This window comes from Drosophila obscura, unplaced genomic scaffold (genome assembly GCF_018151105.1).
Source record: "Drosophila obscura isolate BZ-5 IFL unplaced genomic scaffold, ASM1815110v1 contig_191, whole genome shotgun sequence".
Lineage (NCBI taxonomy): Eukaryota > Metazoa > Arthropoda > Insecta > Diptera > Drosophilidae > Drosophila > Drosophila obscura.
In genome coordinates, this window is record NW_024542780.1 from 405,657 (window position 1) to 433,402 (window position 27,746).

At 46.8% G+C, this 27,746-nt stretch overlaps 1 protein-coding gene and 1 long non-coding RNA gene across 2 annotated transcripts; one reads left to right on the forward strand and one right to left on the reverse strand.

The window, feature by feature from the left end:
• The first annotated feature begins 10,168 nt into the window (after positions 1-10,168).
• LOC121404236 (nucleolar protein dao-5-like) lies at positions 10,169-11,542 on the forward strand. The gene is made up of 2 exons (XM_041593516.1): positions 10,169-10,481; positions 10,584-11,542. The coding sequence occupies exons 1-2, from the start codon at positions 10,169-10,171 to the stop codon at positions 11,540-11,542; spliced, it is 1,272 nt and encodes a 423-aa protein (XP_041449450.1).
• An 11,973-nt stretch (positions 11,543-23,515) lies between these two features.
• On the reverse strand, positions 23,516-23,828 carry LOC121404249. Its single transcript, XR_005967830.1, has 3 exons — positions 23,803-23,828; positions 23,670-23,736; positions 23,516-23,553 (listed from the first exon to the last, which is right to left on the reverse strand). It is a non-coding gene; the product is annotated as an uncharacterized LOC121404249 (long non-coding RNA).
• Positions 23,829-27,746: the final 3,918 nt, after the last annotated feature.

The following is a 27,746-nucleotide window of genomic DNA, read 5'->3' on the forward strand; positions in this document are numbered from 1 at the left end:
ACCTGAGAGGACGTCTTCGACGACGCATCGAACACGACGCGAAGCTTGGTGGACGTACTTTGGGGCCGAAGGACACACTGATGTGGAATTACGTAGTGTGGAGTAGAAGGAACCGTATTGTCAGTCGGTGACATATGACCTAAGGAGAGGTACTCTTCCATGAATTCCAAGTACATTTTCTTCAACTCAGGCTCACGAGACAATCTTCTTTCGAGCGACAAAAACCGCCGTTTAGCAACCTCAAAGGAGTTGCCCAAACAATTTGGATCTGATTTAAACGGTAGCCTTACTTCAAACCGACCTGATGGCAATACCTGAGTCGTCTTCCGAAAGTGATTTTCACATAACGTGTGCTCAGGCGAAATAATTTTCTTTGGAGATGGCATTTCTTCCAGTGACCAGAATTTTTGCAAGGTCCTGTCAATGGAAACTAACAGCTCTTCACTGCAACTCAAACTGTTTGCCGTTTGGGGGGCAGAACTTTTGGAAACATATTTTCCCGAAACAACCCAGCCAAGAAGGGTCTTCTGAAGAGTTGGATAGTCAGGACCTTGCTTGATTTGACCAACAGCTAATAACTCAAAGAATGATTCAGCTCCAATCAGCATGTCTATTCTTTGTGGCTTGTAGAAATAGGGGTCTGCCAGTGGTAGGTTCTCTGGGATTTTCCAATCAGTTACATTAACTGACTGGTCAGGATGATAACCTGAAATTGATTTCAGGATCCAAAAATCAAAGGAGAACTCACTACCATTTATGCGCGACTTCACCACAGTGTGTATTTTATTCTTTACTTGAGAATTGGATTCACCAATGCCAAGCAAGGTAATACACGACTCCTCTCTACGGATCTGTAAGCGGTGGGCGAGGTCTTCCGTGATGAAGTTTGTTTGGGATCCAGAGTCAAGGAGAGCTCTGGCCAAAATGTGATCACCATTTTTTGTTCTGACACTTACGATCGACGTAGCCAAAATCACCCTGTCCAACGAAGTCGCATGCAGAGCATGAGAGGTGGAAGGGTGGTCCTGATTTAAAGGAGGAGACGAACTCTCTGGGGGTGGCGGCAACGCGAGACTATTATCAGTCACTGTGTATCGATGCAACAATGTGTGATGTGAGCGGCCACAAACTCGACATTTGGCGACCTTGCATCTTACAACAGTGTGACCCTTTTTCAGACAATTTATACTTAAGGACGCAGACTTTGTGAACTCGAACCTTTGCATAACCGAGAAAAGACGTGAAAATGGGTGCAGTTAGCCACTACATGGTCTCCCCGAATTGCAATAGCTGCAGCTCTGTTGGGGGGAGTGGAAGAACAAGCAAATGAACTGCGATTGTGCGACTTGCTTGGCATGACTTTTTCTTGCCTTGGCTTTGTCGACTCTTCCGCAGACAAATGCTGGTATCGACGATTTAAAACTTTTTCAAAGTCGGACCAAAGCGGCAACTTTTCGAAGTCAAGCTGTTCTTCCCACTTCTGTCTAGTCACTGGGTCGACTCTGTTCAAAACGAGATGAATGAGCATTGCATTCGAAATCTTCGTATCGTCTCCTATCGATAATAATGAACCATAGATCGATGACACTGTATCGATGAGGCTTCTTAGGGACGATGAGGACTGTTGCAAGATTTTTGGCAGATTAAACAGTGCGGAGATTTGGTTCGAGAATATTAGACATTCGTTGTCATATACTCGCTTTAGGCTGTCCATGGCCTTTGCATAATTGGCCTCGGTGACTTGGAACGCCTTTATTGTTCCTAATGCTTCATTAGAGAGGCACGAAATTAAATGATTAAATTTTTCGATCACCGGTATACTCTCATCATTATGAACAAAGAGTCCCAAAAAGGCTAATAAAATTTTTAAACTCCGAATATTTACCACTAAATTTTGGTAGTGCCGATTTCGGAAGTCGAGCACGAGTTGGGGCTGTAGAAGCTGATACCGAGGGCGGCGGATCGCTTGTTAGCTTCAAGGCATCGATAAGCGACATTATCTTTGCCTTGGTTCCAATGGCCATTTCTTCCAGCTCGGCTCCAAATTCATCTTTGCTATCAATTTCTTCTATTTGCTCCTGCAATAGGTTGGCCTTGTTAATAGCAGAATTCAGAACATCGAGTCTGCATTGTAGCTCTGTCAATTGCAATGGAATCGACCCACCCTCTAAACGATCCTCTAAGCGGCGAATGCTTTTGACTCGGTTTCTGAGCTTACTTTTTAAGTCATCGAGAACAGACTTATTTTCTTGTGCCATTTTACTATTTATAATCTACGCGACGAAAACCAATATTTTTGTAGATAAAGAAATAATAAATGTTCAAACAAGAACGAAAATCGAGAACGACAATAATTGAATGTCGAGGCACGAGGTGTACAGTTGGTTGCAAGTGACAGCCAAAACGATATACCCTCACACTGTAGGGTAGCGCGTAATTTTCCAAGTGAGAGCCGAAAGAAATATACCCTAAGAATGTAGGGTAGCGCGTCACTTTCCAACTGAGAGCCAAAACAATATACCCTAAGAATGCAGGGTAGCGCGTCACTTTCCAACTGAGAGCCAAAACAATATACCCTAAGAATGCAGGGTAGCGCGTCACTTGGCGCTCCGTTTTGATCAAGCGCGGCAACGAAATTCTCCCACCAAATACACAGCAAGCAACGGTGGATAAGCGAAAGCGAGAGACGAAAAGAATGCACCGGTGCAGCTGCTTGTATGTATGTATGTATGTATGGAAGTAAGTGTTATACACCGCGGCTTGGGTTAACGAACCAACTTTTTGGCGAATTTCACACAACGAGTGGGGAAAGGGGGGGGCGACAGTGATTGCGGTAAACGATATATATATAATTGTGCGTCCAAATAGCGGTTCAAATAGAGTATGGTATGGTTTTTGTACATATGTATTGTGAGGAATGGAGTTTCCTCACAGGGGAACCAAGTAAGGGTTAAGGCGAGAATTCACGGCGAATTCACAAGAGAGTGAGAGCCGGGGTCCGTTAGAGTGGCAGGGCTCCAGTGCATGACCAGATATGGGCATGAGAGTATGCCTCCGGTACGAGCCCGTGGAGGGAGTCGGGAATGGAGGAGCCCGCAAGGAGCGGCGCTCACGTCAGGCTAGGAACGGCGGGAGCGGGCCGGCAGCGGTCCAGCGCATGTCCATGTATGGACATGAGATCGCGCCACCAGCCCGGTCCCGTTAAGAACGTGAGGGAATCAGGCGAAGAGGCCGATGGCAGCGGTCCAGCGCATGTCCATGTATGGACATGAGATCACGCCACCAGCCCGGTCCCGTTAAGAACGTGAGGGAATCAAGCGAAGAGGCCGATGGAAAATTACCAGCGGCGCACGGATTTACCGCTGTTGCTAGGCAGAGGCGCGGACGCTAGCGTCGAAGCGAGGGTATAAGAGGAGCCCGGCAACAGTGAAGGAGGACAGTCAGTGGAGTGCGAGCAACGAGGAAAAAGCGTGAACACAAGCGAGTGCGTGAGGACAACTGACAAGGAAAGTCGACGTGAGAGGCAAAGGAAGAACCAAAGTGACCCATCCAAGAGGCAGCAGTACGACCCGGCAAAGGGAACAAGGTCTGCGAGGTGCCAGAGGAAGGACGACAGGTACCGCTTCCGCAAAGGCGATCAAAAGCGACTCAGTGGGTGCGGAGTTGTGTGTGTAGATCAGGCGTGAGCCAGGTCGGACGCATAGCCACAGCACCAGCGAGGAGCCTGAGGCGAGTGCGAGAGAGCGTGTAAAACTGAAGAACGATCCATTTGTTGTATAGAACGTAAGATCCCATAAGTATAAGATACCAATAAAACATCCAAAACCAGTAATTAAACCCACCCGTGCATTCTTTCGTGTCTGTGAGGCAACATACAAATTTGTTGCAACGAACCGTCGGCCGCTGAGCCAGCCTCGCTGAGTTAGACGGACAGAAACAGTTCGTTACAACTGGCGCCCAACGTGGGGCCTCACGACAAGCAAAGAAAGGAGTGCATCGGGAAGGGCGGTACTGAAGGGATCTATACACCATGAGGGGACGACAATGGATCCATTCCCTGACGAAGGAAGAACTGGTCCGGTGTGCCCTAGAGTTTGGGCTGGAACTGGAAGGCACCGTGTCCGAAATGCGGAGACAGTTTAAGGACTGGGTGGAGAAGCACGAGGCGGACCCAGAGTGCGCAGACATGCTGGAGGCCTGGGAGCTCCGGGCAGGTAGAGCTTCACCCTTGCCAGCGGAAGATAGGCCCGACGCGTACGAGCGTCTGCATTTGCCGGGAGGGGCGGGCGCGTCATCGGGGTGGAAAATGCCGGCAGAGGACCTCATAGCAAGCCTGGCGATACCAGACAGGAGCCGCTCCCCGAGGCCGTCCGTCAGTAGACCACGGCCAAAGAGTGTGGATCCAGCGGAGGCCCGGAACACCACGACGCGGGAGCCATCGAGGAGCCGCAACGAAGAGGGGCGGGAAGTTCCCGAGGCGCAGGCCGGGAGGCAGTCGCGCATACTATACGCGAACGTAGCCAAACAGGTGAGGGAATGGTCGTTCCGTTTCGATGGGACGGCGAAGCCCCTGGAGTTTCTGGAACAGGTCGAATGGTCGGCCGATATGTACGGTCTGGACGTGAATCTGATTCCCAGAGCGATGCCAGAATTGCTGAAGGGCCGGGCATTGATGTGGTTCATCGCCAATAATCGGCAGTGGCACACGTGGGAAGCCTTCGCAACAAGCTTCCAGGCCTACTTCTTGCCGAGGGGGTACTTCGAGAAGTTGCTCCAAGAGGTACGACAAAGGAAGCAAAAATGGGGAGAGCCATTCAAGGACTACATGGTGGACATGCAGACCCTCATGAGACCCCTCAAATGTACTCCCGAGGAGCAGATGGAGCTCATCCGCGAGAATAGCATGCCAGACCTGCGGATATTCATCAGGCCACATAGGTGCAAGGACCTGGACCACATGATGATGCTAGCGGATGAGTTCGAGGCTCTGGAGAGGGATCGCGTAGAGTTCCAGAAGGAGAGTCCAGCGGGAAGAGCGAAAGCGGCAAATCCCTTCTCGAAGTCGGCCGTGACTGAAATATGCCGGAGGTGCAAGGACGAGCCGGCCGCCGTAGCGGGACAAACAAAAGCGAAAGTGGAGGCACCGGCGGCGGAGGACCAGACGCATTCCAATATAGAGGGGGGATACGTTAAGAATCCCGCCCAAGCATGCCGACGATGCGGAAGTGACGAGCACTGGTCACAGGCATGTCAAGGGCGCCCGTTGACATTCTGCTGGAGGTGTGGAAAGGTCGGCGTCACGACATGGCAGTGCTGCAAAAAGTCGGGAAACGCCCCGCGACCCAAGCCGAGGAGGGCCGTGCCGGGGTCGCAGAATGCAGTCCCCGAAACCTAATCGGTGAACTCACCGTGGAGGATGTGCAGCTGTCAGCCGTGGTGGACATCGCAGGGAGGAAATGGAAGGCCACGGTCGACACAGGGGCCACTAGCAGCTTTGTCAGCTGTGAGCTGGCAGAACAGCTGCGAGGAGAGGGGCGCGAGGAGAAAACCGACAAGCAGGTGCGGTTGGCCGATGGACGCCGTCGCACCATCGAGACAAAAATCGAAGTGGAACTGGCGTTCGGAGACAAAGTGGTCTCAATGGCGCTTCTGGTGCTGCCAGGAGTCATCGATTCGCTGGTACTAGGCTGGGACTTCATTGCCGCAGTCGGAGCAGAGGTGACCTGTGCGGGGCACAGGGTCATGATCCCTGCGAGAGGCCGACGGAAAGGGCGGGTGGAAGAAAGGCTGTCGGTGGCAGTAGTGGAGGCCAAGGAGGAGTCCCCAGAAGGAATGGCGGATGAGGAGTCCGAAGCCGAGTATCCCACGGGAAGCAGGCGCCGCGACAGTGCAGAGGAAGGCCCGTTCGAAGAATTTCTGGCCAAGGAATTGGAGGAATTCAAGAGGATGAAAGGGGTATCGAACGTGGCGGTGCATACGATCACAATGAGCGATGCGATACCAGTTAAGCAGCGATACTACCCGAAGAACCCAAAGATGCAGGCGGAGATCAACCAAAAGGTAGACAAGCTGCTGGAAATGGGGTGTATCGAGCCATCAAAGAGCCCTTATAGTTCCCCCATCGTAATGGTTAAAAAGAAAACTGGTCAGTGGAGGTTGTGCGTGGACTTCCGACAAATCAATGCAAAGTCTATCAAGGACGCATACCCAATGCCGCGAATTGACTACATCTTAGATCAGCTGAGGGAAGCACGGTTCATCAGTAGCTTGGATTTGAAGGACGGGTATTGGCAAATACCACTGGAAAAGGATAGCCGGAAGTTCACAGCCTTCACGGTGCCAGGCAAGGGATTGTTCCAATGGAAAGTGATGCCGTTCGGGCTACATTCGGCCTCGGCCACGTTTCAGAGGGCGTTGGACCAGGTTATTGGTCCGGAAATGATGCCGCATGCTTTCGCATACCAAGACGATATCATCGTTATAGGCCGAACGAAAGAGGAGCACCAACGTAATCTGGAGGAGGTGTTCCGACGCTTAAAAAGGGCCAACTTAAGGTTGAATGTGGAAAAATGCCAGTTCGGCCGAAGGGAGCTGCGGTACCTGGGGCATTTGGTGACGGGGGAAGGCATCTGCACTGATCCGGAAAAGGTGGCCGCCATCTCAGAGCTGAAGCCACCGGCGAACGTGAAAGAGCTTCGCCAGTACCTGGGCGTCGCCTCATGGTACCGACGATTCGTGCCAGGATTCGCCACCATGGTACAGCCGCTTAGCACATTGCTGAAGAAAAAGGTGAAGTGGGAATGGGCATCAGAGCAACAACAGGCATTTGAGTCCGTGAAGGGTCGGCTGGTAGCCGATCCGGTGCTAACTTGCCCGGATTTCCGAAGAAGTTTGTGCTACAGACGGACGCCAGCGACTATGGATTGGGAGCGATTCTCACCCAAGAAACGGAGAAGGGCGAAAGGGTGATCTCATACGCCAGCCGAACGCTGAACAGTGCGGAGAAGAATTATTGGCTACAGAGAAGGAATGCCTGGCAATTGTGTGGGCCATCAGGAAGCTCAAACCCTATTTGGAAGGGTATCACTTCAAGGTGGTCACCGACCACATGGCATTGAAGTGGCTCAACAGCATAGAGAGCCCGACGGGGAGAATCGCAAGATGGGCGCTAGAGTTACAGCAATACGACTTCGAAATAGCGTATAGGAAGGGGAAGCAGAACGTGGTGGCTGACGCGCTATCCCGACAGCCCATGGAAGAGCGATGTATGCGAGCGGAGGAGGTTGGACAGGAGCCCGAAGAGCAATGCTCATGGATAAAGAAGGTCAAGGAGAAGATGAGAAGGGAGCCGGCCAAGTTCCCAGATTATGTGGAGGAGGCAGGCGGGGTGTACCGGCATATCCCGCACCGGGCCGGCGACGAAGAAGTAGTAGCTTGGAAGCTTTGCGTGCCGAAGGATCGGCGGGAGCGGGTCATGAGGGAGAACCACGATATCCCGGAGGCTGGTCACGCCGGCGGCAGGAAAATGATGGCAAGGATAGCTGCCAGGTACTACTGGCCGGGGATGCACCGAGACGTGAGGACGTATGTCAGGAAATGTGACACCTGCATGCGTTTCAAACCAAGTCAGGCACAGGCGGCCGGGAAGATGCTGACACAAGTACCAGAGGAACCATGGGCGACGGTCTGCGCGGATTTTGTGGGACCATTGCCCAGATCAAAACACGGCAACGCCATGCTGTTGGTGCTGGTGGACCGGTTTTCAAAATGGACCGAGCTGGTGCCAATGAGAAAGGCCACGGCAGAAGCCCTGATAAAGGCTTTCAGAGAAAGAATATTGGCCCGGTTCGGCGTACCCAAGGTGATGATCACCGACAATGGGGTACAATTCACCAGTCGGGCGTTTAAAAAGTTTCTGGATCAGATGGGAGTTCGACACCAGTTTACGGCACCGTACACGCCGCAAGAAAACCCGACGGAACGCACCAACAGAACGGTGAAAACCATGATCGCGCAGTTCACCGAAGGGGACCAGAGATGCTGGGACGAGAAGTGGCCCGAGTTAATGCTGGCCGTGAACTCTGGGGTCACTGAGTCCACTGGATTCGCACCAGCATTCATAGTGCAAGGGAGAGAGCCCAGGCTGCCGAAGGCGTTGTACGATGAGGAAACACTCGGCACGGGTCAGGAGACAAACACTCCGGATGAACACGCGGTAAAGCTGAAAGAACTTTTTCAGCTGGTGAGGCGGAATTTGGAAAGAGCAGCCCAGGATCAGGCAAGATATTACAACTTGCGAAAGAGAGCTTGGAAGCCCAAGGTCGGTGAAAAGGTGTGGGTTAAACAGCACCACCTGTCTAACGCAGCCGAGGGGTTCGCAGCAAAATTGGCCCCAAAGTATGCCGGTCCCTACCAGATCACTGATTTCGTATCACCGGTGATATGCAAGCTGCGTAAAGACGGCGATAGGCATACACGGACGGCACATATTGGGGATCTGAAGCAAACGACGAAGGCAAACGACGAAGGAAAATAAGGAGTCAGAAACGGGTGGAGCGATCCAGAAGCCAAAGGCGTTCGGCTGACCGAGACCCGGGCGGAGAGATACCCTCGGGGGTCCAGTGAAGTGGGAGTGATACTCCGGGTCCTGGGGTCCAGTGTGCCTGGGTCATCTACAGCCGTCGGGCTTGGCTGGGCAGAAGACACTACCCATGCGTTGCAGACGGGCGAGGAGTCGGATGATCCTCGGGTCCGAAGCAGCTGCGTGGGGCAGAGGTCACGCCAAAGGTCAAGCCGGAGGCGGCAATGAGGTGACGAGCCAGGGCCGATCGTCATATTGCAGCCAGGCGAAAGGTCGGAGGACCTGTTAGTCAGGGGCAGGTGTGACGATTGGCATCACGGATCAAGGATGCAAGATGGGCTGGAGAAGAAGCCAGAGTCATTAAAGGATAGCGCACATTCACAGTACTCACATGGGCCGAAGGGGGTGTCGATCAGTCGGGGGGAGAGGGGAAGCCGGGCGGCAAGGCCTAAGAAAAAACAAGGAAAAAAAAAAGGAAGAATATAATAAATGTGAAAAGGAAAATATATATATTTAAAGCTCTTCAAACAAAAGGGGGTGGGATCAGGTATGATCGGGTGCGAGCAGACCCCCACCGGCCGCGAAAGGGTTAACGCGGCGAAGAGCCCAATGCTGAGAGGCAGGAACCGTCGAGAGAGCGGGAGAAGGAATGCCCAACTACCGTACGACGGAACGACGGGAAAAACAGCAAGGGCTCGACAGCGGCAGCGGCTGGAGCTGTCGATCAGTCACGAGCCAGAGGTAGACGCAAACGCAAGCGCGGACTTTAAAAGAGAAAAAAAAGGGAAGAAAATCGCCATGTTGGAATTTTACTTGGAGGAACAAGCCAGAAGTGTGGGGAGCCGCAATCCCGAGATCCAGCGCCAGCGACGGGCGGAGCCCTCGCGAGGTGAGCGATGCGATCGGCGGAGCGAGACTCCAGAGTTGGAGCTCATGGCGTCCCCATTCACAAGCCCCATGGCATCCCCAAGGAGCGAGTGGTCCTCGTGGGCGTCTCCTCGAAGCAGACGGGAGCCGGAAGTGTCGCCAGGAGCAACGGAGGAGGAGGACAGCGACGGCAGCGACGTGGTGGTGGTCTCCGTCGAGCCGGCTCCGAGGAGAGCCGAGCTCCGGAGATGGCAGCTCAACGACGAGGAGGAGCGGGCACGGGAGCAGGAGCTGCGACACGACGCAGCGTTCCTCGGCATCGCCATCCGATCGGCGGAGCGCTAATTGCGTGAGCGGAAGCGCGAAACTGCAGGGCAACGGGAGCCGAAGCAGCCGTTGAAAACCAGGCCGCCAGCGACGCCATCGCAGCCGACGTCAAGGCCAGCAGCAGCGCAGCAGGGACGGACGGCAGAGGTACCGTTGCAACGGAGAGCGCAGGCCTCAGCACACCCGACAGCGCAGCCGCCAGCGACGTCAGCAGCGCAGCCGCCAGCGACGCCAGCGGCGCAGCCACCAGCGACGTCAGCAGCGCAGCCGCCAGCGACGCCAGCGGCGCAGCCACCAGCGACGCCAGCAGCGCAGCCGCCAGCGACGCCAGCAGCACAGCCGGCAGCGACCCCAGCAGCGCGGCCAACAGCCGAGACCGTGCGGAGGAGCCAGATGGAGCAGCAGCGCAATCGGCGAGCAGCAGCAGAGGCGCGACGCGAGGAGGAGCGGCGACGCGAGGAGGGACGGCGACGCGAGGAGGAGCGGCGACGCGAAGAGGGGCGACGACGCGAGGACGAGCGGCGACGCGAGGAGGAGGCCCGAAGCAAGGCAGCGGAGAAGGCGCAAAGGGAGGCGGCGCTGAACAAGGCCATGATGCGGGAAGCATATGCCGCCCTGCAACGGCAGATGGAGGCCGCGCGGCGGGAAGCCGAAGCTCACGAGAGGAGTCGAGGAGGAGGCTCCGCCTCCTCCGAGGTTCCTCAAGGTGAGGACAGGTCTGTTTAGCGGACCGACGGGGCAGCAGCAACCCAAACAGGGTGAGGAGGCACCCTTATGGGAACGCCGGCACCCCGAGCCACCGCCGCAGCCACAGAGCACACAACAACCGACGCCCCCGCAGTCACCGCCACCAAAATCACCACCGCCGAACGCACCGACACAACAGTCGTCGTCACGACAGGAGGAGGCACCGAAGGAGCCGCCACAGGAAGAGGCCCAGCGGCCCCAGTGGGTGGTCCGGAGACCGCGGTGTGCGGGCCATTTGTGTCACAAAACGTGCACACGGCGGTAAGGAATGGCATGATATGGCACCACCAAGTTATCCACATAACGTGGGCGTCGGAACCCGCACCATCGGAAGCGCAGGAAGAACGGAAAGTATGGGAGGAGGAACCGGCCCCGCGAAGCAACGCGCGTGATCCACGACAGCACCGAAGGCAGGCAGAGGCCATGAGGGCAGAGGAGACGGCGTCGGAGAAGCGGGAGCCAGCGGCAGCGAAGGCACCGGCTGCGACGGCGACAGAGGCACCGACAGCGGCAGCAACGGAGGGGGCGGCAGCGACGGAAGAGGCGGCAGCGCCAGCGACGGCGACGGCGACGGCAACGGCAACGGAAATACCGACGGCGGCGATGGAGGTACCGGCAGCGACGGTGACGGAGGAACCGGCAGTGCCAGCAATGACGACGGCGACGGAGGTACCGTCAGCGAACACGGAAAGCGAGAGGTGGGAGCGCGGTCCGTGGGTGTGGCCCTCACCTGCGAAAGACAAGCCTAGGCCTGTCCTAGTGCGGCAATCGTCGTGCCCGGATCCCAGGGCTGAGGTCGCCCGGCCGCAGCTGCAGAGACAGCAGTCGGTGGAGGAGCCGACGGGGAAGAACGTCCGCTGGCGACATGTGGATGTTGAAGAATGGCCGGAGGCAGTGGCTCGGGCGGTGGAAGGCACACGCCGGATCGGTCGACGCGTGAAGCGTCTCGTGAGGGTGCGCGGGGTGCGGTACCGGGTATCAGCATCGGCAAACCAGGTCGAGGTGTCCGTCGAGGCATGAAAGGGGGGAGGGAAAATTTGTGAATGAGATTAAAATGAATAAAGAATGAAGTACAACTTACCCCGGGGCATGGCAGCTTGATGTCGGGATACGCGGGGGTTTAACACGCGAGGTATACAGAGCCCACGAGGGCAGCAACATAAAACTTACGCGAAAACGCGGCCGGCCAGCGTATACAATAGTTACCGCAAGCGGAAGCAACACGTGAAAAGGGGAGCGGTCCGGCAACACGTGAAGAGGGTCTGGCAGCACGATCAGAGGCGCACATATCGTGCACCTATCGTGCACGCAAAGCGCGCACCTATCGTGCACGCGAAGCGCGCACCTACCGGGAGAATCATGCACGAGCTGGTTCCGGAACTGCATCGGCAGACCCGATCCGATAGGTGGCGAACCGATCGGGCAGTGGAGGAACCAGTCCGGAACCAGCGTGAGTGCGCGCCCGCGCGCATGCTTGAATTCAAATGGGAAGGTGGCCGAGAGGAAAACGAAGGGAGTTTTCCTCTGGTAAAGAAAGGGGGAAGTGTGAGGAATGGAGTTTCCTCACAGGGGAACCAAGTAAGGGTTAAGGAGAGAATTCACGGCGAATTCACAAGAGAGTGAGAGCCGGGGTCCGTTAGAGTGGCAGGGCTCCAGTGCATGACCAGATATGGGCATGAGAGTATGCCTCCGGTACGAGCCCGTGGAGGGAGTCGGGAATGGAGGAGCCCGCAAGGAGCGGCGCTCACGTCAGGCTAGGAACGGCGGGAGCGGGCCGGCAGCGGTCCAGCGCATGTCCATGTATGGACATGAGATCGCGCCACCAGCCCGGTCCCGTTAAGAACGTGAGGGAATCAAGCGAAGAGGCCGATGGAAAATTACCAGCGGCGCACGGATTTACCGCTGTTGCTAGGCAGAGGCGCGGACGCTAGCGTCGAAGCGAGGGTATAAGAGGAGCCCGGCAACAGTGAAGGAGGACAGTCAGTGGAGTGCGAGCAACGAGGAAAAAGCGTGAACACAAGCGAGTGCGTGAGGACAACTGACAAGGAAAGTCGACGTGAGAGGCAAATGAAGAACCAAAGTGACCCATCCAAGAGGCAGCAGTACGACCCGGCAAAGGGAACAAGGTCTGCGAGGTGCCAGAGGAAGGACGACAGGTACCGCTTCCGCAAAGGCGATCAAAAGCGACTCAGTGGGTGCGGAGTTGTGTGTGTAGATCAGGCGTGAGCCAGGTCGGACGCATAGCCACAGCACCAGCGAGGAGCCTGAGACGAGAGCGAGAGAGCGTGTAAAACTGAAGAACGATCCATTTGTTGTATAGAACGTAAGATCCCATAAGTATAAGATACCAATAAAACATCCAAAACCAGTAATTAAACCCACCCGTGCATTCTTTCGTGTCTGTGAGGCAACATACAAATTTGTTGCAACGAACCGTCGGCCGCTGAGCCAGCCTCGCTGAGTTAGACGGACAGAAACAGTTCGTTACAGTATTATATGGTGTTATATATGTATGTATGTGCACTAATAAATTAAATGCATGCAAATCAAACTCTACTATATCATACGGCTGTGCCAAGAATTGAAAGCGAGGTGCAATTTTTCCAGCACAAGACAATTTATATATGTATTTATGTATGTCTTCGGCTCTAGCTTTCAATTTTTTGCACAAATACCTCAGGCTCTGCGTTCGGATCTTTTAGTCCAGCTGCCACTTTCCTCTTGCAGTCCGTGCAATCACAAGGGGCCATAGGTCTCTTGGGTTGCAGCAACGGTGTCTGATGGTGAAGCGGCAGGTAACCAGCAGGGTAGCAGCAACGATTAGCAAGCGGGTGAGGGTATTGCGCGGCCGACACGACGGATTTGGCAAGTCTTTTGTTATTTGATACACACACGACGCGGGCAACTATACAATACTTTTTATTCTATAATATAGAATTAATTAGTTATATTATTTATAACTAATGTTGGCGTATTTTTGTTACACTGTTTTTACACTGTGTCACTGTCACTTTTCTTTGTTGCCTTTTTATTTATTCTTTACGTCCACCCGGGGGCGCCATGAAAATTTAGAATAGTTTTTATACCCGTACTCAAAGAAGAGTTAAGGGGTATATTAGATTTGTGGTAAAAGTGGATGTGTGTAACGCAGAGAAGGAAAATTTTCCGACCCCATAAAGTATATATATTCTTGATCAGCATCAATAGCCGAGTCGATATAGCCATGTCTCTCTGTCCGTCCGTCCGTCCGTCTTGTTGAGCGCCTGGATCTCAGAGACTATAAGAGTTAGGGTAACCAAATTTGGTTTCCAGACTCATGTGATATCACACTGCTACAAGTGTATTTCAAAATTTCGCCACGCCCCCTTCTCCAACCACAAAGGACGAAAATCTGTGGCAGGCACAATTTTAAAGATACGATAAAACAGCAGTATCGTAGAAAATGCCCATATCTACCAGATTGCTGAATCTGAATCAGATCGGATCATAATTATAGCCAGAATGAAGAAATTAATTTTCTGTTGCTTCCGTCGCCCCCTCCTGCAAGAAACCAACCACTCATTCTCTTTCTCGCTCGCACACTCTGCCGCGTTCAGTGCGCGAGCAACCCCTAACGGAGGAGATGTAGAATCTAAATGGTACATGTATAATATACATGTTAGATGTAGAATATACATAGTATATGTAGATGTAGATAACAGATGTAGCAAAAAAATGTAAAATTAAAATTATTTTTTTTAATTTTAAAGTTCTAAAAAATTATGAGCTCAAAAATGTATATACTGACTGAGTACGGGTATAATTAGAGTCGTGTCCTCAGAAACGACTCACACGTTCCTTCTCGTTCTAATTAACGAAACCGAAATACTTGGGTGGCGTAAAGATTTATTAAAAGCGGCTTTGGCTTCCTCTTATGCCACATTTTAAAAGGTGTCTTTTTGCATTTTTGTAATGCTCTACTTGGAGTTCTATTTACTAAATAGGTTGCTGTCAACACAGCTTCACCCCAAAAACGTTTATCTATGCTCGCTCCACTAACCATAGTACGAGCTTTCTCAGTGAGTGTCCTAATCATACGCTCAGACACACCATTTTGCTGGGGTGTATGTGGGATTGTCAAATGATAAGTAATACCTTTCTCAACACAATAGTTTTTCATTTCATTTGACAAATACTCCCTTCCATTATCTATATATAAGTTCACAACCTTTAAATTGAAATGAGCTTCAGATTTTGCTACGAAATCTTTAAAACAATCGAATACTTCAGACTTTTGAGTTATTAAATAGGTCACGCAATAGTGAGTATATTGGTCCACAAAAATTACAGAATAATTTCTACCATCAATTGTAGGGGGTGTAATAGGGCCACAAACATCTGAGTGAATAACAAATAAAGCTCTATCAATATAATCTTTACTTTTAAATTTGGGAAATGGCAATCTGGCTTGTTTTCCTTTAACACAAGCTATACAAATGTCATAATCAAATTTAATCGATTTTAATAGATCAATATCTTCAAACATTTTATCTCGTATAATTTCCTTTAGTTTCCCTTCACTCATATGCCCTAAACGTGCATGCCACAATCGATCCATATTAATATTATTATTTGTTAAATATGCCCTATGGCATAAATTAAATTCAACAATCGGTATGGTAGATGAGCACTTACCCTTAAAAACGATTTGACCATGTTTGGTTACTTTTACACCATCTTTTGAGAACTCGATCGTCATTCCAGCCTCTTGCATCTTTTTGACAGATAGCAAGTTTTGCGGAATCTGCTCACAGTACAGTACATTTTTCAACGTAATATTTTGTTGCCAATTATTACTAACTTGAACCACACCCATTGCTGTGGCGTATATGTACTCATCACACTTGGCGACTGTGATTTCAATCGGTTGCTCCAAAACATCAAATCTTTCAAAAAGACTCTTATCATTGACCATATGGTCGGACGCACCAGAATCCAAAACAAAAAACATGCCATCTTTTCTTTGCATGTGTTTGGATCTTTGTAACATGAAGGCGAAGGCGCCATTCTGCTGAGCTGCGGCAGCTGTCTGTGCTTGTTTTGGCAGATTTTCTTGAAGGTTCTTTAAAGCATAGCAATCCCTTTTAAAATGACCCATCTTATTACAGTGGTAACACTTCATATTCTTTTTATCTATTTTTCCTTTGAAACTGTTTTTATTTTTGTTTTTAATATTTTTAAATATTTTTCTATCACTTTGCTGGTTGTTTCCTACCGCCTGTAAAACTTTCGAGCTCGTGTCTTTGCTAGCATTCCTCAGCTTAATCTCGTGGTCCAAAAGCCGATTTTTCACGAAACCTAATGTCAATGTGGACTCAGACAAAGTCTCTACAGCAGTCACAATACCATCATAAGTCGAAGGGAGTGTCATCAACAAATGAGCTATCTTATCCACCTCCTCAATTTTAGAACCAGAAGCTATTAGTTCTGTAACCAGGTCATCAAATACGTTGAAATGACTTATGAGATTGAAACCGGGTTTCAGTTTTAATGACAATAATTGCTTTCGGATTGAAAGCTGAGATGCCAAACTTTTTCTCTCGTATATGGCGTCCAAATTTGTTAGAATTTCTTTTGCTGTATTGTCGGAAGTTGCGAAATGCAGAAACGAGTCTGACAAAAATTCTATTATCAAGCTTTTCGCTGTTAGTTCAGCTTTCATCCACTGTTCATTGTCACCCACTGTTTTATCATTATCTTCTATTACTTTTAAAACATTGTGTTCGGCCAACAGCGCTTTTACTCGAAATTTCCAGATGGAATATTTCTCGCCGTCAAACGGTTTGATGTTTCTTTTTTCTTTTCTTTATCCATTCTCCTTCTTCACGTACACACAGCCAAAGCACAGAGACGCGCACGCACACACTCACAGATACAGCGGCCGGTCCTCGTTTTATTTCACAATGGCACGTAATTTTTTTTCTTTTAATACAAATCTTAATTCTTTGTTTTTAAATATTTTTCTTTTACTCCGATGTGACTGGGCCCATAACCTATTGGATTTTACAGTCTAGTCTCCGAAGTAAAGAAGCACGCCAAATTTGTATTTAAATATTCCTTTATTCCTTTAATTCTTTTCGACTCGACTTGCCACGCCAATTATGTTTTCAAGAGTGAGCTGAACCGAGAAACCAGCAGAAGGCCGGTTGATCTCCAATACATATGCATTACTGTAACGCAATGGTTGTCTCGCTCTAACTATTTGATCCCTGACTGTTTTGTATGTCACAGCAACACATACAAGAGTACGAAATATATGTATTGTGCAAAAATAATTAAATAATAATTAAATAATAATAATCATAATTATTGCATCAGCAATCTAAACATATATATACATATATATTTGGGCTATTCCTGTTGTTGCTGTTGCTGTGAAGCTAACAATTCGCTACTACTCCCAGATCAAAAACAGCTAAATTCAGGAGGCCCGTTGCTGCAAAATACAAAATTGGGATGGATTGTGGCAGGAAAAATCAGGTCTGCACGCAACTCCTCATCCATTTGTGCAATTGGACTCAACGAGCTAATGGGAAAATTCTGGACTTTGGACAACTTAGAAGCTGACTTTATAGAGAACTTACAAACAGCATCGGATGTCAGGTTGATAGTAAAACTCCCATTTTCCGAACACTCTTCAGCCCTGGGGGGGTCTTTGGAAACTGCAACGAAAAGATTCCTGGCATTAGAGCGACGGATTTCACCAGACACCTGGAAAGGCTATGTGGAATTCATGAATGAATATAAAGAATGAACACATAAAGATGGTCCCAGCAACACAAGTGCCGGAGAGACACTATTTCATACCACACCACTGTGTATTCAAACCTGAGAGCACCAGCACAAAGTTACGGGTTGTTTTTGATGCATCATGCAAATCAACAAGCGGAAAATCTCTAAACGAAATTATGTCCATTCTACTAAGTTTTCGTATACATAAGTACGTATTCACAGCGGACATCGAGAAAATGTACCGACAAGTGTGGATAAATCCCGAGGATCAATTTCATCAGATGATAGTCTGGAGAAACAATCCATCTGAAGATATCAGGTACTATCGCTTAAAAACAGTTACATATGGGATCACATCTGCTCCATTCCTGGCAACGAAATGTCTGGATCATTTGGCAACTCGCATCCAAAACAGATTACCTAGTGGATCTGCTGCATTGAAGAACCATTTCTATGTGCACGACTGTCTCACTGGCGCGGATACCATTCAGGAAGTTCAACAAGAACTTAATAAATATTGCTACCGTTCGGCCTTAAACTTCGCAAATGGTGCTCCAACAACGACCAGCTCTTGCAAGGAATCCCTAAAGAGGACGTTGGATTGGATTAACTTATCGGCGTCCACATACCACAGCTTCGTGGCAAATCGAATCGCCAAATTCCAGGCATTGACTAATCAATTACAATGGCGTCATGTTTCATCAGTCAACAACGCAGCAGATGTCCTCATAGTCTATGGCTATACGGACCATTATTCTTGCACGGATCAGGAGATAAATGGACAAAACCACCCATCATTGAGCCCAGCAATCTCGAGAGAAATGCTAAGCAGGAGATCTAAGGCGTGCTCGCACTATGATCCTACGAACGATTCAACAGGTTGAGTTCACAGCGGATTTAAAACAGTTAAAACGCTAGAAAATAGTGGATAAAATGAGTTCGATCATTTCGTTATCTCCCTTACTAGGAGATGATGAGCTCATCCGAGTTGGCGGAAGACTCGAAGAAGCTCAAATTCCGTTCGACGCAAAACATCTAATCCTGCTACCGTACAACGACCCAATAGTCAAAATGCTTATGCATTAAGGGCAATCGCAAGACAACAATATTGGATTATCAACGACAAGACGATGGCTAGAAGCATCATACATAGCTGTATTAAATGCACCAGAGCCAGATCAAAGCTGATGCACCAGATCATGGGCAATCTTCGACAACGCAACAAATTTCGTCGGCGCAAATAACAAGCTAAAGGAATTGAAAGAAGCAATATTTATCGAAAAGGCACATGCTCTGATCACAAATCATTGCAACAAAAACGAGAAGGAACGTGTGAGTCGCTTCTGGGGACGCGACTCTACTTATACCCGTACTCAGTCAGTATATACATTTTTGAGCTTATGATTTTTTAGAATTTTAGAAAAAAAAAAATTTTACATTTTACATTTTTTTGCTACATCTGCTATCTACATCTACATATACAATGTCTATTCTACATCTAACATGTAGATTGTACATGTTCCATTCATATTCTACATCTCCTCCGCTAGGGGTTGCTCGCGCACTGAACGCGGCAGAGTGTGCGAGCGAGAAGGAAAATGAGTTGCGTTGTCGTCGTCGGGAGGGGGAGGGGAAGCAACTGAAAATTAATTTCTTCATTCTGGCTATAATTATGATCCGATCTAATTCAGATTCGGCAATCTGGTAGATATGGGCATTCTCTACGATACTGCGTTTTTAGTTTTATCGTATCTATAAAACTGTGCCTGCCACAGATTTTCGTCCTTTGTGTGGGCGGAAGGGGGCGGGGCGAAATTTTGAAATACACTTGTAGCAGTGTGATATCACATGACTCTGGAAACCAAATTTGGTTTCTCTAGCTCTTATAGTCTCTGAGATCCAGGCGCTCATCAAGACGGATAGACGGACAGACGGACGGACAGACGGACATGGCTATATAGACTCGGCTATTGATGCTGATCAAGAATATATATACTTTATGGGGTCGGAAACGTTTCCTTCTCTGCGTTGCACACATCCACTTTTACCACAAATCTAATATACCCCTTAACTCTTTTTTGAGTACGGGTATAAAAAGGGGATTTTAAATTCATTCCTCCTCGGGCCACATCGGTAAAATCAGCTAATTACAACCACAGAAGCAGCATCCTTGACGTTCGAGGAGCTGAACACAGTCATAATCGAAATTGAAACAATTCTCAACTCCCGACCCATAACTCCAATGTCAAATGATCCAACGGAGACAAATGCACTTACTCCAGGGCATTTCCTGATCGGTGAACCTTTGACCGCAGCACCTGACGTCAACACTGATCGTCAAGAGAAAACTCTGGTTAAACGCTGGGAATTGGTTTCACGCTTAAAACATGCATTTTGGAAACAATGGTCTACGGAATACCTCCACGAACTACAAACTCGGCATAAATGGAAAACCATCGCTCCAAACGTGACCGAAGGATTATTAGTTTTGGTGAAGGAAGACAACCTTCCAGTAATGAAGTGGCCAATGGGTCGCATCATCAAAACTTATCCTGGGCAAGACAACCATGTACGAGTGGTTGATGTCAAAACATCGTCCGGCGTATACAAACGCCCATCAGTCGTCTCGCCCCATTATTCTCAGAGGAGGTAGCAACAAAACGCTCCAAAAATGCTATTCAAGACATTGCGGAAATAGAGGAGCCACCAACACAGCGAAAAAGGTTATCATTACCTATACTAACATCCACATTGGTAGTGTTACTTCTCATGCTGCCATTAGCATTTTCACAATCAATAAATGTGACGCAATTTGCAAACAAGCCTGGAATATTCTATGAGAAACTTGGAACCTCAAGAATGACCACTTCCGAATGGACCATGATTGTATACTACGACTTGGATCCATATTGGAAGGATATGCAAGTCATGTCAGCCGGAATGTCCGAACTAAGACACATGTGCCCTGAACTAAAAAATGTTCCAGCGTGCAACTCCATATTTCAACACTTTCAACATTTGTACAAAGAACTACAAACAGGAAATATGCTAATGAAGGCCTCTCGACAACGCAGATCACCGCTGGATATAGTAGGAAACGTAGCACACCAGCTGTTCGGTGTACTTGACTCTACATATGCTGAGAAAATGGCCAAAGTAATCGAAAAGGTACAAACCAACGAAATCAAACGTCAATTGTCGACTCCACAATGAACGTGATCAGGAAGGATAAGTCAGCCATGGACAACCGCCTAAAGGTATTGAAACAACAAGTGGCAACCATCAGCCGAGAAAGAGGAACATATCATGGCGATCATCTAATTCAGTCATACCTAGGGCTCACAGCACAACTAACTCTGCTGACAACGAGTCTTCAACGTATGCAGTCTGACATATCTGATGTATTAATCGGCATTCACCATCGGACAATTAGCCCAACGCTAGTATCTCCTGAGCAATTAAGAGAGCAACTAGACCAAATCCGGGATCACTTGCCAGTTGATCAAATGTTGCCTGTCACAACACAAAATGTGATACAATTATACAGGCTAATGCGAGCCGAAGGAACACTGACTACCACACACGTCATTTTCAAGGTGACACTACCGTTAGTTTCAACATTTCAGCTCAAAGTTTTCAGTATCATGCCGATTCCGGTCTGGGACTCAACAAGTTGGAGCTTGTTCAATCTCAAAACGACCATAATCACTGTAAACACTCACCGAGAGGATTTACTCCAGAAGAATTTCGACGCTGCTTTAAATTACGCAACGCAGAATACATCTGCTTTGATCATCAAACAGTCTTCAATGTCGACAATCGCTGTGAGTTTCAGTTGTTTAACAATAAAACAGCACCTTTATGTGAAGTGACCGACACGAAGGCGGACATGGTGTGGTCCAAAACTCAGCAAGCAAATAAATGGATTTTTGCAACACACTCTACAATGAGACTTCAGGCAGTTTGCAACGGGTCTCCGTCAACCATACAACTGGAAGGAACTGGCTTGCTCTCATTGTCACCTGGATGCACTGCTCGCAATACAGAAATAAGCATCAGTACCTTCAGCACAACAATCAGTGAAGTCAAATCAACCTACACTCGATTTGGGGACATACGCTTACCAACAACACCCCCTTCGCCAGCAACTGTACAATTGGAGAACCAGACATCAGACTATCTTCAAGAATTGGAAGATTTACGACTGCAATTAGTGGGTGCAGTGCAGCATCATCAAATCGCTACTTATGCTGCCCTAGCAATATCAATGCTATTGATTATTGCGTTCATTCTCCGGAAGAAGTATCAATCATGGAACCCAAGGCCGTCAACAATCAACCAAGCAGAGCCACGCGGATCATCACCCCCGATCCCCATTCCTCGCCGCTTTTCAGTCGACTTGGGCGATGGTTGAACACCAGGCCGGGAGAATGTTCAGTCGCATATTTATGCATTAATTAATATTACACTTATCGAATAAGTCAGGTCGACCCATGTAACGGGAGACATAATAGTAAATGAGAAAGCATTGTAGCTGAGTCAACAATAACCGCTTCTGCAGCAATTTCTGCCAACGATGCGATCGCTCTTCAGAGGGCAAAAACACTGGTTCAATTGCTGACTATCACAATTGCCCAATAACACAATATCATATTAAATCCAAATCAATTCAATATTAATTCCAATTCCCTTTTACCATATTCTTACTAGACTCAGCACTTTCTGTACCTTTTGTTACCTATAAATAGAATTTAACTTTGTTGAATAAAATCAGTATCAGAAACAGTACCATCACTGCCTGTTCACTCATTCTCTACAACTGCAATCAACAGAGGCTGTCGACGTGTCTTTAGACCCTCATTTGCTCGACGTAGGAAACGTAGTTGCGACGACAAATTTGTAAACGGTTTATGTACCGTATGCATACCAAATCCCACACACACAAACACACATTAACAACTATTCTAATCCCTGCAGTTCCAAAAGTCACTTTTCACTCGTGATTCATTCGGTGAATCACTCATGGCATGTTCTCTGCCACTGGTGAATCACTGGTGAAACTCCAGATGAAATTTGTATGGACATGTCCGCTTTTGTCACTCGTGAAACTTCATATGAAATTGTCACTGAATTTTCTAGTGATTTCACCGGTGGCTTATACGTGTAAGCCACGAGTGATTTCACTCGGGAAACTTCCGAAAATGCCCTTAATGAAATTACTCGTAACTCATTCGAAATATCCCATATGAAATCACTCGTGACTCTTTTGAAATGTCCTATATGAAATCACCTGTGAGACTTCTCATTAAATTTAACGGAATTTCACGGATAATTTCATAAGTGAAAGCCACCCAAAAATATCTTTAAACACTTCATTCAAATAAAAGTAAATATATTTATTTTACACAGATTTTCTAGATTTTTCATTGATTTAATTATTATACCCGTACTCAAAAAAGAGTTAAGGGGTATATTAGATTTGTGGTAAAAGTGGATGTGTATAACGCAGAGAAGGAAACGTTTCCGACCCCATAAAGTATATATATTCTTGATCAGCATCAATAGCCGAGTCGATATAGCCATGTCTGTCTGTCTGTCTGTCTGTCTCGATGAGCGCCTAGATCTCAGAGACTATAAGAGCTAGGGCAACCAAATTTGGTTTCCAGACTCATGTGATATCCCACTGCTACAAGTGTATTTCAAAATTTCGCTCCGCCCCCTTCCGCCTCCACAAAAGACGAAAATCTGTGGCAGGCACATTTTTAAGGATACGATAAAACTAAAAACGCATTATCGTGGAGAATGCCCATATCTACCAGACTGCCGAATCTGAATCAGATCGGATCATAATTATAGCCAGAATGAAGAAATTAATTTTCAGTTGCTTCCCCTTCCCCCACCTGACGCAATCTAGCAACTCATTTTCCTTCTCGCTCGCACACTCTGCCGCGTTCAGTGCGCGAGCAACCCCTAGCGGAGGAGATGTAGAATCTAAATGGAACATGTACAATCTACATGTTAGATGTAGAATAGACATTGTAGATGTAGATAGCAGATGTAGCAAAAAAATGTTAAATGTCAAATTTTTTTTTTAATTCTAAAATTCTAAAAAATCATATGCTTAAAAATGTTTATGCTGACTGAGTACGGGTATAAGTAGAGTCGCGTCCCCAGAAGCGACTCGCACGTTCCTTCTCGTTTTTAATTATCTGTAGGGCCTTCCTTAACTGACTCGATCAGGTTAATAAGCACCAATGCTCCTGAAATGATATAAAAAATAAAAATATTTAGCCACGGAAGGTAATATTTTTTGAACTAACTTCTGAGTTATGTTCAGATTTGCATAAAGCAATACACATATGAAATTTGATTTTACCTTTGAGGCATTTTAAACAATTACTCCTGGACTAATATTTTGATTTTGACTTCAGAAATGTTTTGATCTGTAAATAAATAAGTCAATTTGAACATATATATCTTGTAATTAAAAATGCTGTATTTGCAGTTACATGGGTTTCCTCGAGCAAAAACAAACACGCGCAGTGTTGCACATGGTTAACGGGACCACACCGCTTGAATGTTCTAGAATCTAAACATATTTGTTCTTGCGAAACCCATGTACAACTTTAATTTAACTAACAACGCGCACTGTAATCACTGAATCCACTTACCTGACTTTAAAAACACTAAAAAACCACTTTTAAAAGGAATAAACATATAAATAGACGCTCAACTCAAAAAAATCACAGCCGCTCGCAACTAAAGATTGCACCAAATAATCGGTTTTTCTCCCCTCATCCCTTTGAGGAGACGAAATGCGTGAGAGTGGAAGAGTTAGGGTCGATCTACAGCAGTTGAAGCTGGTCAGAATTTCATGCTGACGTCGACGTCGCTGCCTTTGTCGACGTCGAGCTCGAACAATTTTTCCTATGACACTTTCATGCCGTGACAGCCAGAACTGCAGGGAAGTTACTGTAAATATCGGCTGACGCAATCGATAGCCGTTCTTCCTAATTACATGCAAAAAAAAACACATCAGAAGAATGTTTGTGTGTATGCGTGGTAGGAAGAAAAGGAGATGCCGATAATGCCGATGACAAGTCGATGCAGTAGAACTGACCAATAAAATTAATTTGTAAAAGATAAAACGGGTGTATTTTCTAATGCTAAGCCTCGAAGTATGCCCTACTACCTTGTAACGTGGGATGTGGGATGTGGGATTGTCAAATGATAAGTAATACCTTTCTCAACACAATAGTTTTTCATTTCATTTGACAAATACTCCCTTCCATTATCTATATATAAGTTCACAACCTTTAAATTGAAATGAGCTTCAGATTTTGCTACGAAATCTTTAAAACAATCGAATACTTCAGACTTTTGAGTTATTAAATAGGTCACGCAATAGTGAGTATATTGGTCCACAAAAATTACAGAATAATTTCTACCATCAATTGTAGGGGGTGTAATAGGGCCAAAAACATCTGAGTGAATAACAAATAAAGCTCTATCAATATAATCTTTACTTTTAAATTTGGGAAATGGCAATCTGGCTTGTTTTCCTTTAACACAAGCTTTACAAATGTCATAATCAAATTTAATCGATTTTAATAGATCAATATCTTCAAACATTTTATCTCGTATAATTTCCTTTAGTTTCCCTTCACTCATATGCCCTAAACGTGCATGCCACAATCGATCCATATTAATATTATTATTTGTTAAATATGCCCTATGGCATAAATTAAATTCAACAATCGGTATGGTAGATGAGCACTTACCCTTAAAAACGATTTGACCATGTTTGGTTACTTTTACACCATCTTTTGAGAACTCGATCGTCATTCCAGCCTCTTGCATCTTTTTGACAGATAGCAAGTTTTGCGGAATCTGCTCACAGTACAGTACATTTTTCAACGTAATATTTTGTTGCCAATTATTACTAACTTGAACCACACCCATTGCTGTGGCGTATATGTACTCATCACACTTGGCGACTGTGATTTCAATCGGTTGCTCCAAAACATCAAATCTTTCAAAAAGACTCTTATCATTGACCATATGGTCGGACGCACCAGAATCCAAAACAAAAAACACGCCATCTTTTCTTTGCATGTGTTTGGATCTTTGTAACATGAAGGCGAAGGCGCCATTCTGCTGAGCTGCGGCAGCTGTCTGTGCTTGTTTTGGCAGATTTTCTTGAAGGTTCTTTAAAGCATAGCAATCCCTTTTAAAATGACCCATCTTATTACAGTGGTAACACTTCATATTCTTTTTATCTATTTTTCCTTTGAAACTTTTTATTTTTGTTTTTAATATTTTTAAATATTTTTCTATCACTTTGCTGGTTGTTTCCTACCGCCTGTAAAACTTTCGAGCTCGTGTCTTTGCTAGCATTCCTCAACTTAATCTCGTGGTCCAAAAGCCGATTTTTCACGAAACCTAATGTCAATGTGGACTCAGACAAAGTCTCTACAGCAGTCACAATACCATCATAAGTCGAAGGGAGTGTCATCAACAAATGAGCTATCTTATCCACCTCCTCAATTTTAGAACCAGAAGCTATTAGTTCTGTAACCAGGTCATCAAATACGTTGAAATGACTTATGAGATTGAAACCGGGTTTCAGTTTTAATGACAATAATTGCTTTCGGATTGAAAGCTGAGATGCCAAACTTTTTCTCTCGTATATGGCGTCCAAATTTGTTAGAATTTCTTTTGCTGTATTGTCGGAAGTTGCGAAAATGCAGAAACGAGTCTGACAAAAATTCTATTATCAAGCTTTTCGCTGTTAGTTCAGCTTTCATCCACTGTTCATTGTCACCCACTGTTTTATCATTATCTTCTATTACTTTTAAAACATTGTGTTCGGCCAACAGCGCTTTTACTCGAAATTTCCAGATGGAATATTTCTCGCCGTCAAACGGTTTGATGTTTCTTTTTTCTTTTCTTTATCCATTCTCCTTCTTCACGTACACACAGCCAAAGCACAGAGACGCGCACGCACACACTCACAGATACAGCGGCCGGTCCTCGTTTTATTTCACAATGGCACGTAATTTTTTTTCTTTTAATACAAATCTTAATTCTTTGTTTTTAAATGTTTTTCTTTTACTCCGATGTGACTGGGCCCATAACCTATTGGATTTTACAGTCTAGTCTCCGAAGTAAAGAAGCACGCCAAATTTGTATTTAAATATTCCTTTATTCCTTTAATTCTTTTCGACTCGACTTGCCACGCCAATTATGTTTTCAAGAGTGAGCTGAACCGAGAAACCAGCAGAAGGCCGGTTGATCTCCAATACATATGCATTACTGTAACGCAATGGTTGTCTCGCTCTAACTATTTGATCCCTGACTGTTTTGTATGTCACAGCAACACATACAAGAGTACGAAATATATGTATTGTGCAAAAATAATTAAATAATAATTAAATAATAATAATCATAATTATTGCATCAGCAATCTAAACATATATATACATATATATTTGGGCTATTCCTGTTGTTGCTGTTGCTGTGAAGCTAACAATTCGCTACTACTCCCAGATCAAAAACAGCTAAATTCAGGAGGCCCGTTGCTGCAAAATACAAAATTGGGATGGATTGTGGCAGGAAAAATCAGGTCTGCACGCAACTCCTCATCCATTTGTGCAATTGGACTCAACGAGCTAATGGGAAAATTCTGGACTTTGGACAACTTAGAAGCTGACTTTATAGAGAACTTACAAACAGCATCGGATGTCAGGTTGATAGTAAAACTCCCATTTTCCGAACACTCTTCAGCCCTGGGGGGGTCTTTGGAAACTGCAACGAAAAGATTCCTGGCATTAGAGCGACGGATTTCACCAGACACCTTGAAAGGCTATGTGGAATTCATGAATGAATATAAAGAATGAACACATAAAGATGGTCCCAGCAACACAAGTGCCGGAGAGACACTATTTCATACCACACCACTGTGTATTCAAACCTGAGAGCACCAGCACAAAGTTACGGGTTGTTTTTGATGCATCATGCAAATCAACAAGCGGAAAATCTCTAAACGAAATTATGTCCATTCTACTAAGTTTTCGTATACATAAGTACGTATTCACAGCGGACATCGAGAAAATGTACCGACAAGTGTGGATAAATCCCGAGGATCAATTTCATCAGATGATAGTCTGGAGAAACAATCCATCTGAAGATATCAGGTACTATCGCTTAAAAACAGTTACATATGGGATCACATCTGCTCCATTCCTGGCAACGAAATGTCTGGATCATTTGGCAACTCGCATCCAAAACAGATTACCTAGTGGATCTGCTGCATTGAAGAACCATTTCTATGTGCACGACTGTCTCACTGGCGCGGATACCATTCAGGAAGTTCAACAAGAACTTAATAAAATATTGCTACCGTTCGGCCTTAAACTTCGCAAATGGTGCTCCAACAACGACCAGCTCTTGC

What these genes read in the sequence shown, in the direction of transcription:
- LOC121404236 (XM_041593516.1), top strand. Translation starts at nt 10,169, where the DNA reads ATGGAGCAGCAGCGCAATCGGCGAGCAGCAGCAGAGGCGCGACGCGAG. An exon ending in CTCCTCCGAGGTTCCTCAAG is followed by an intron (nt 10,482 to 10,583) that starts GTGAGGACAGGT and finishes CCACCGCCGCAG; the next exon opens with CCACAGAGCACACAACAACC.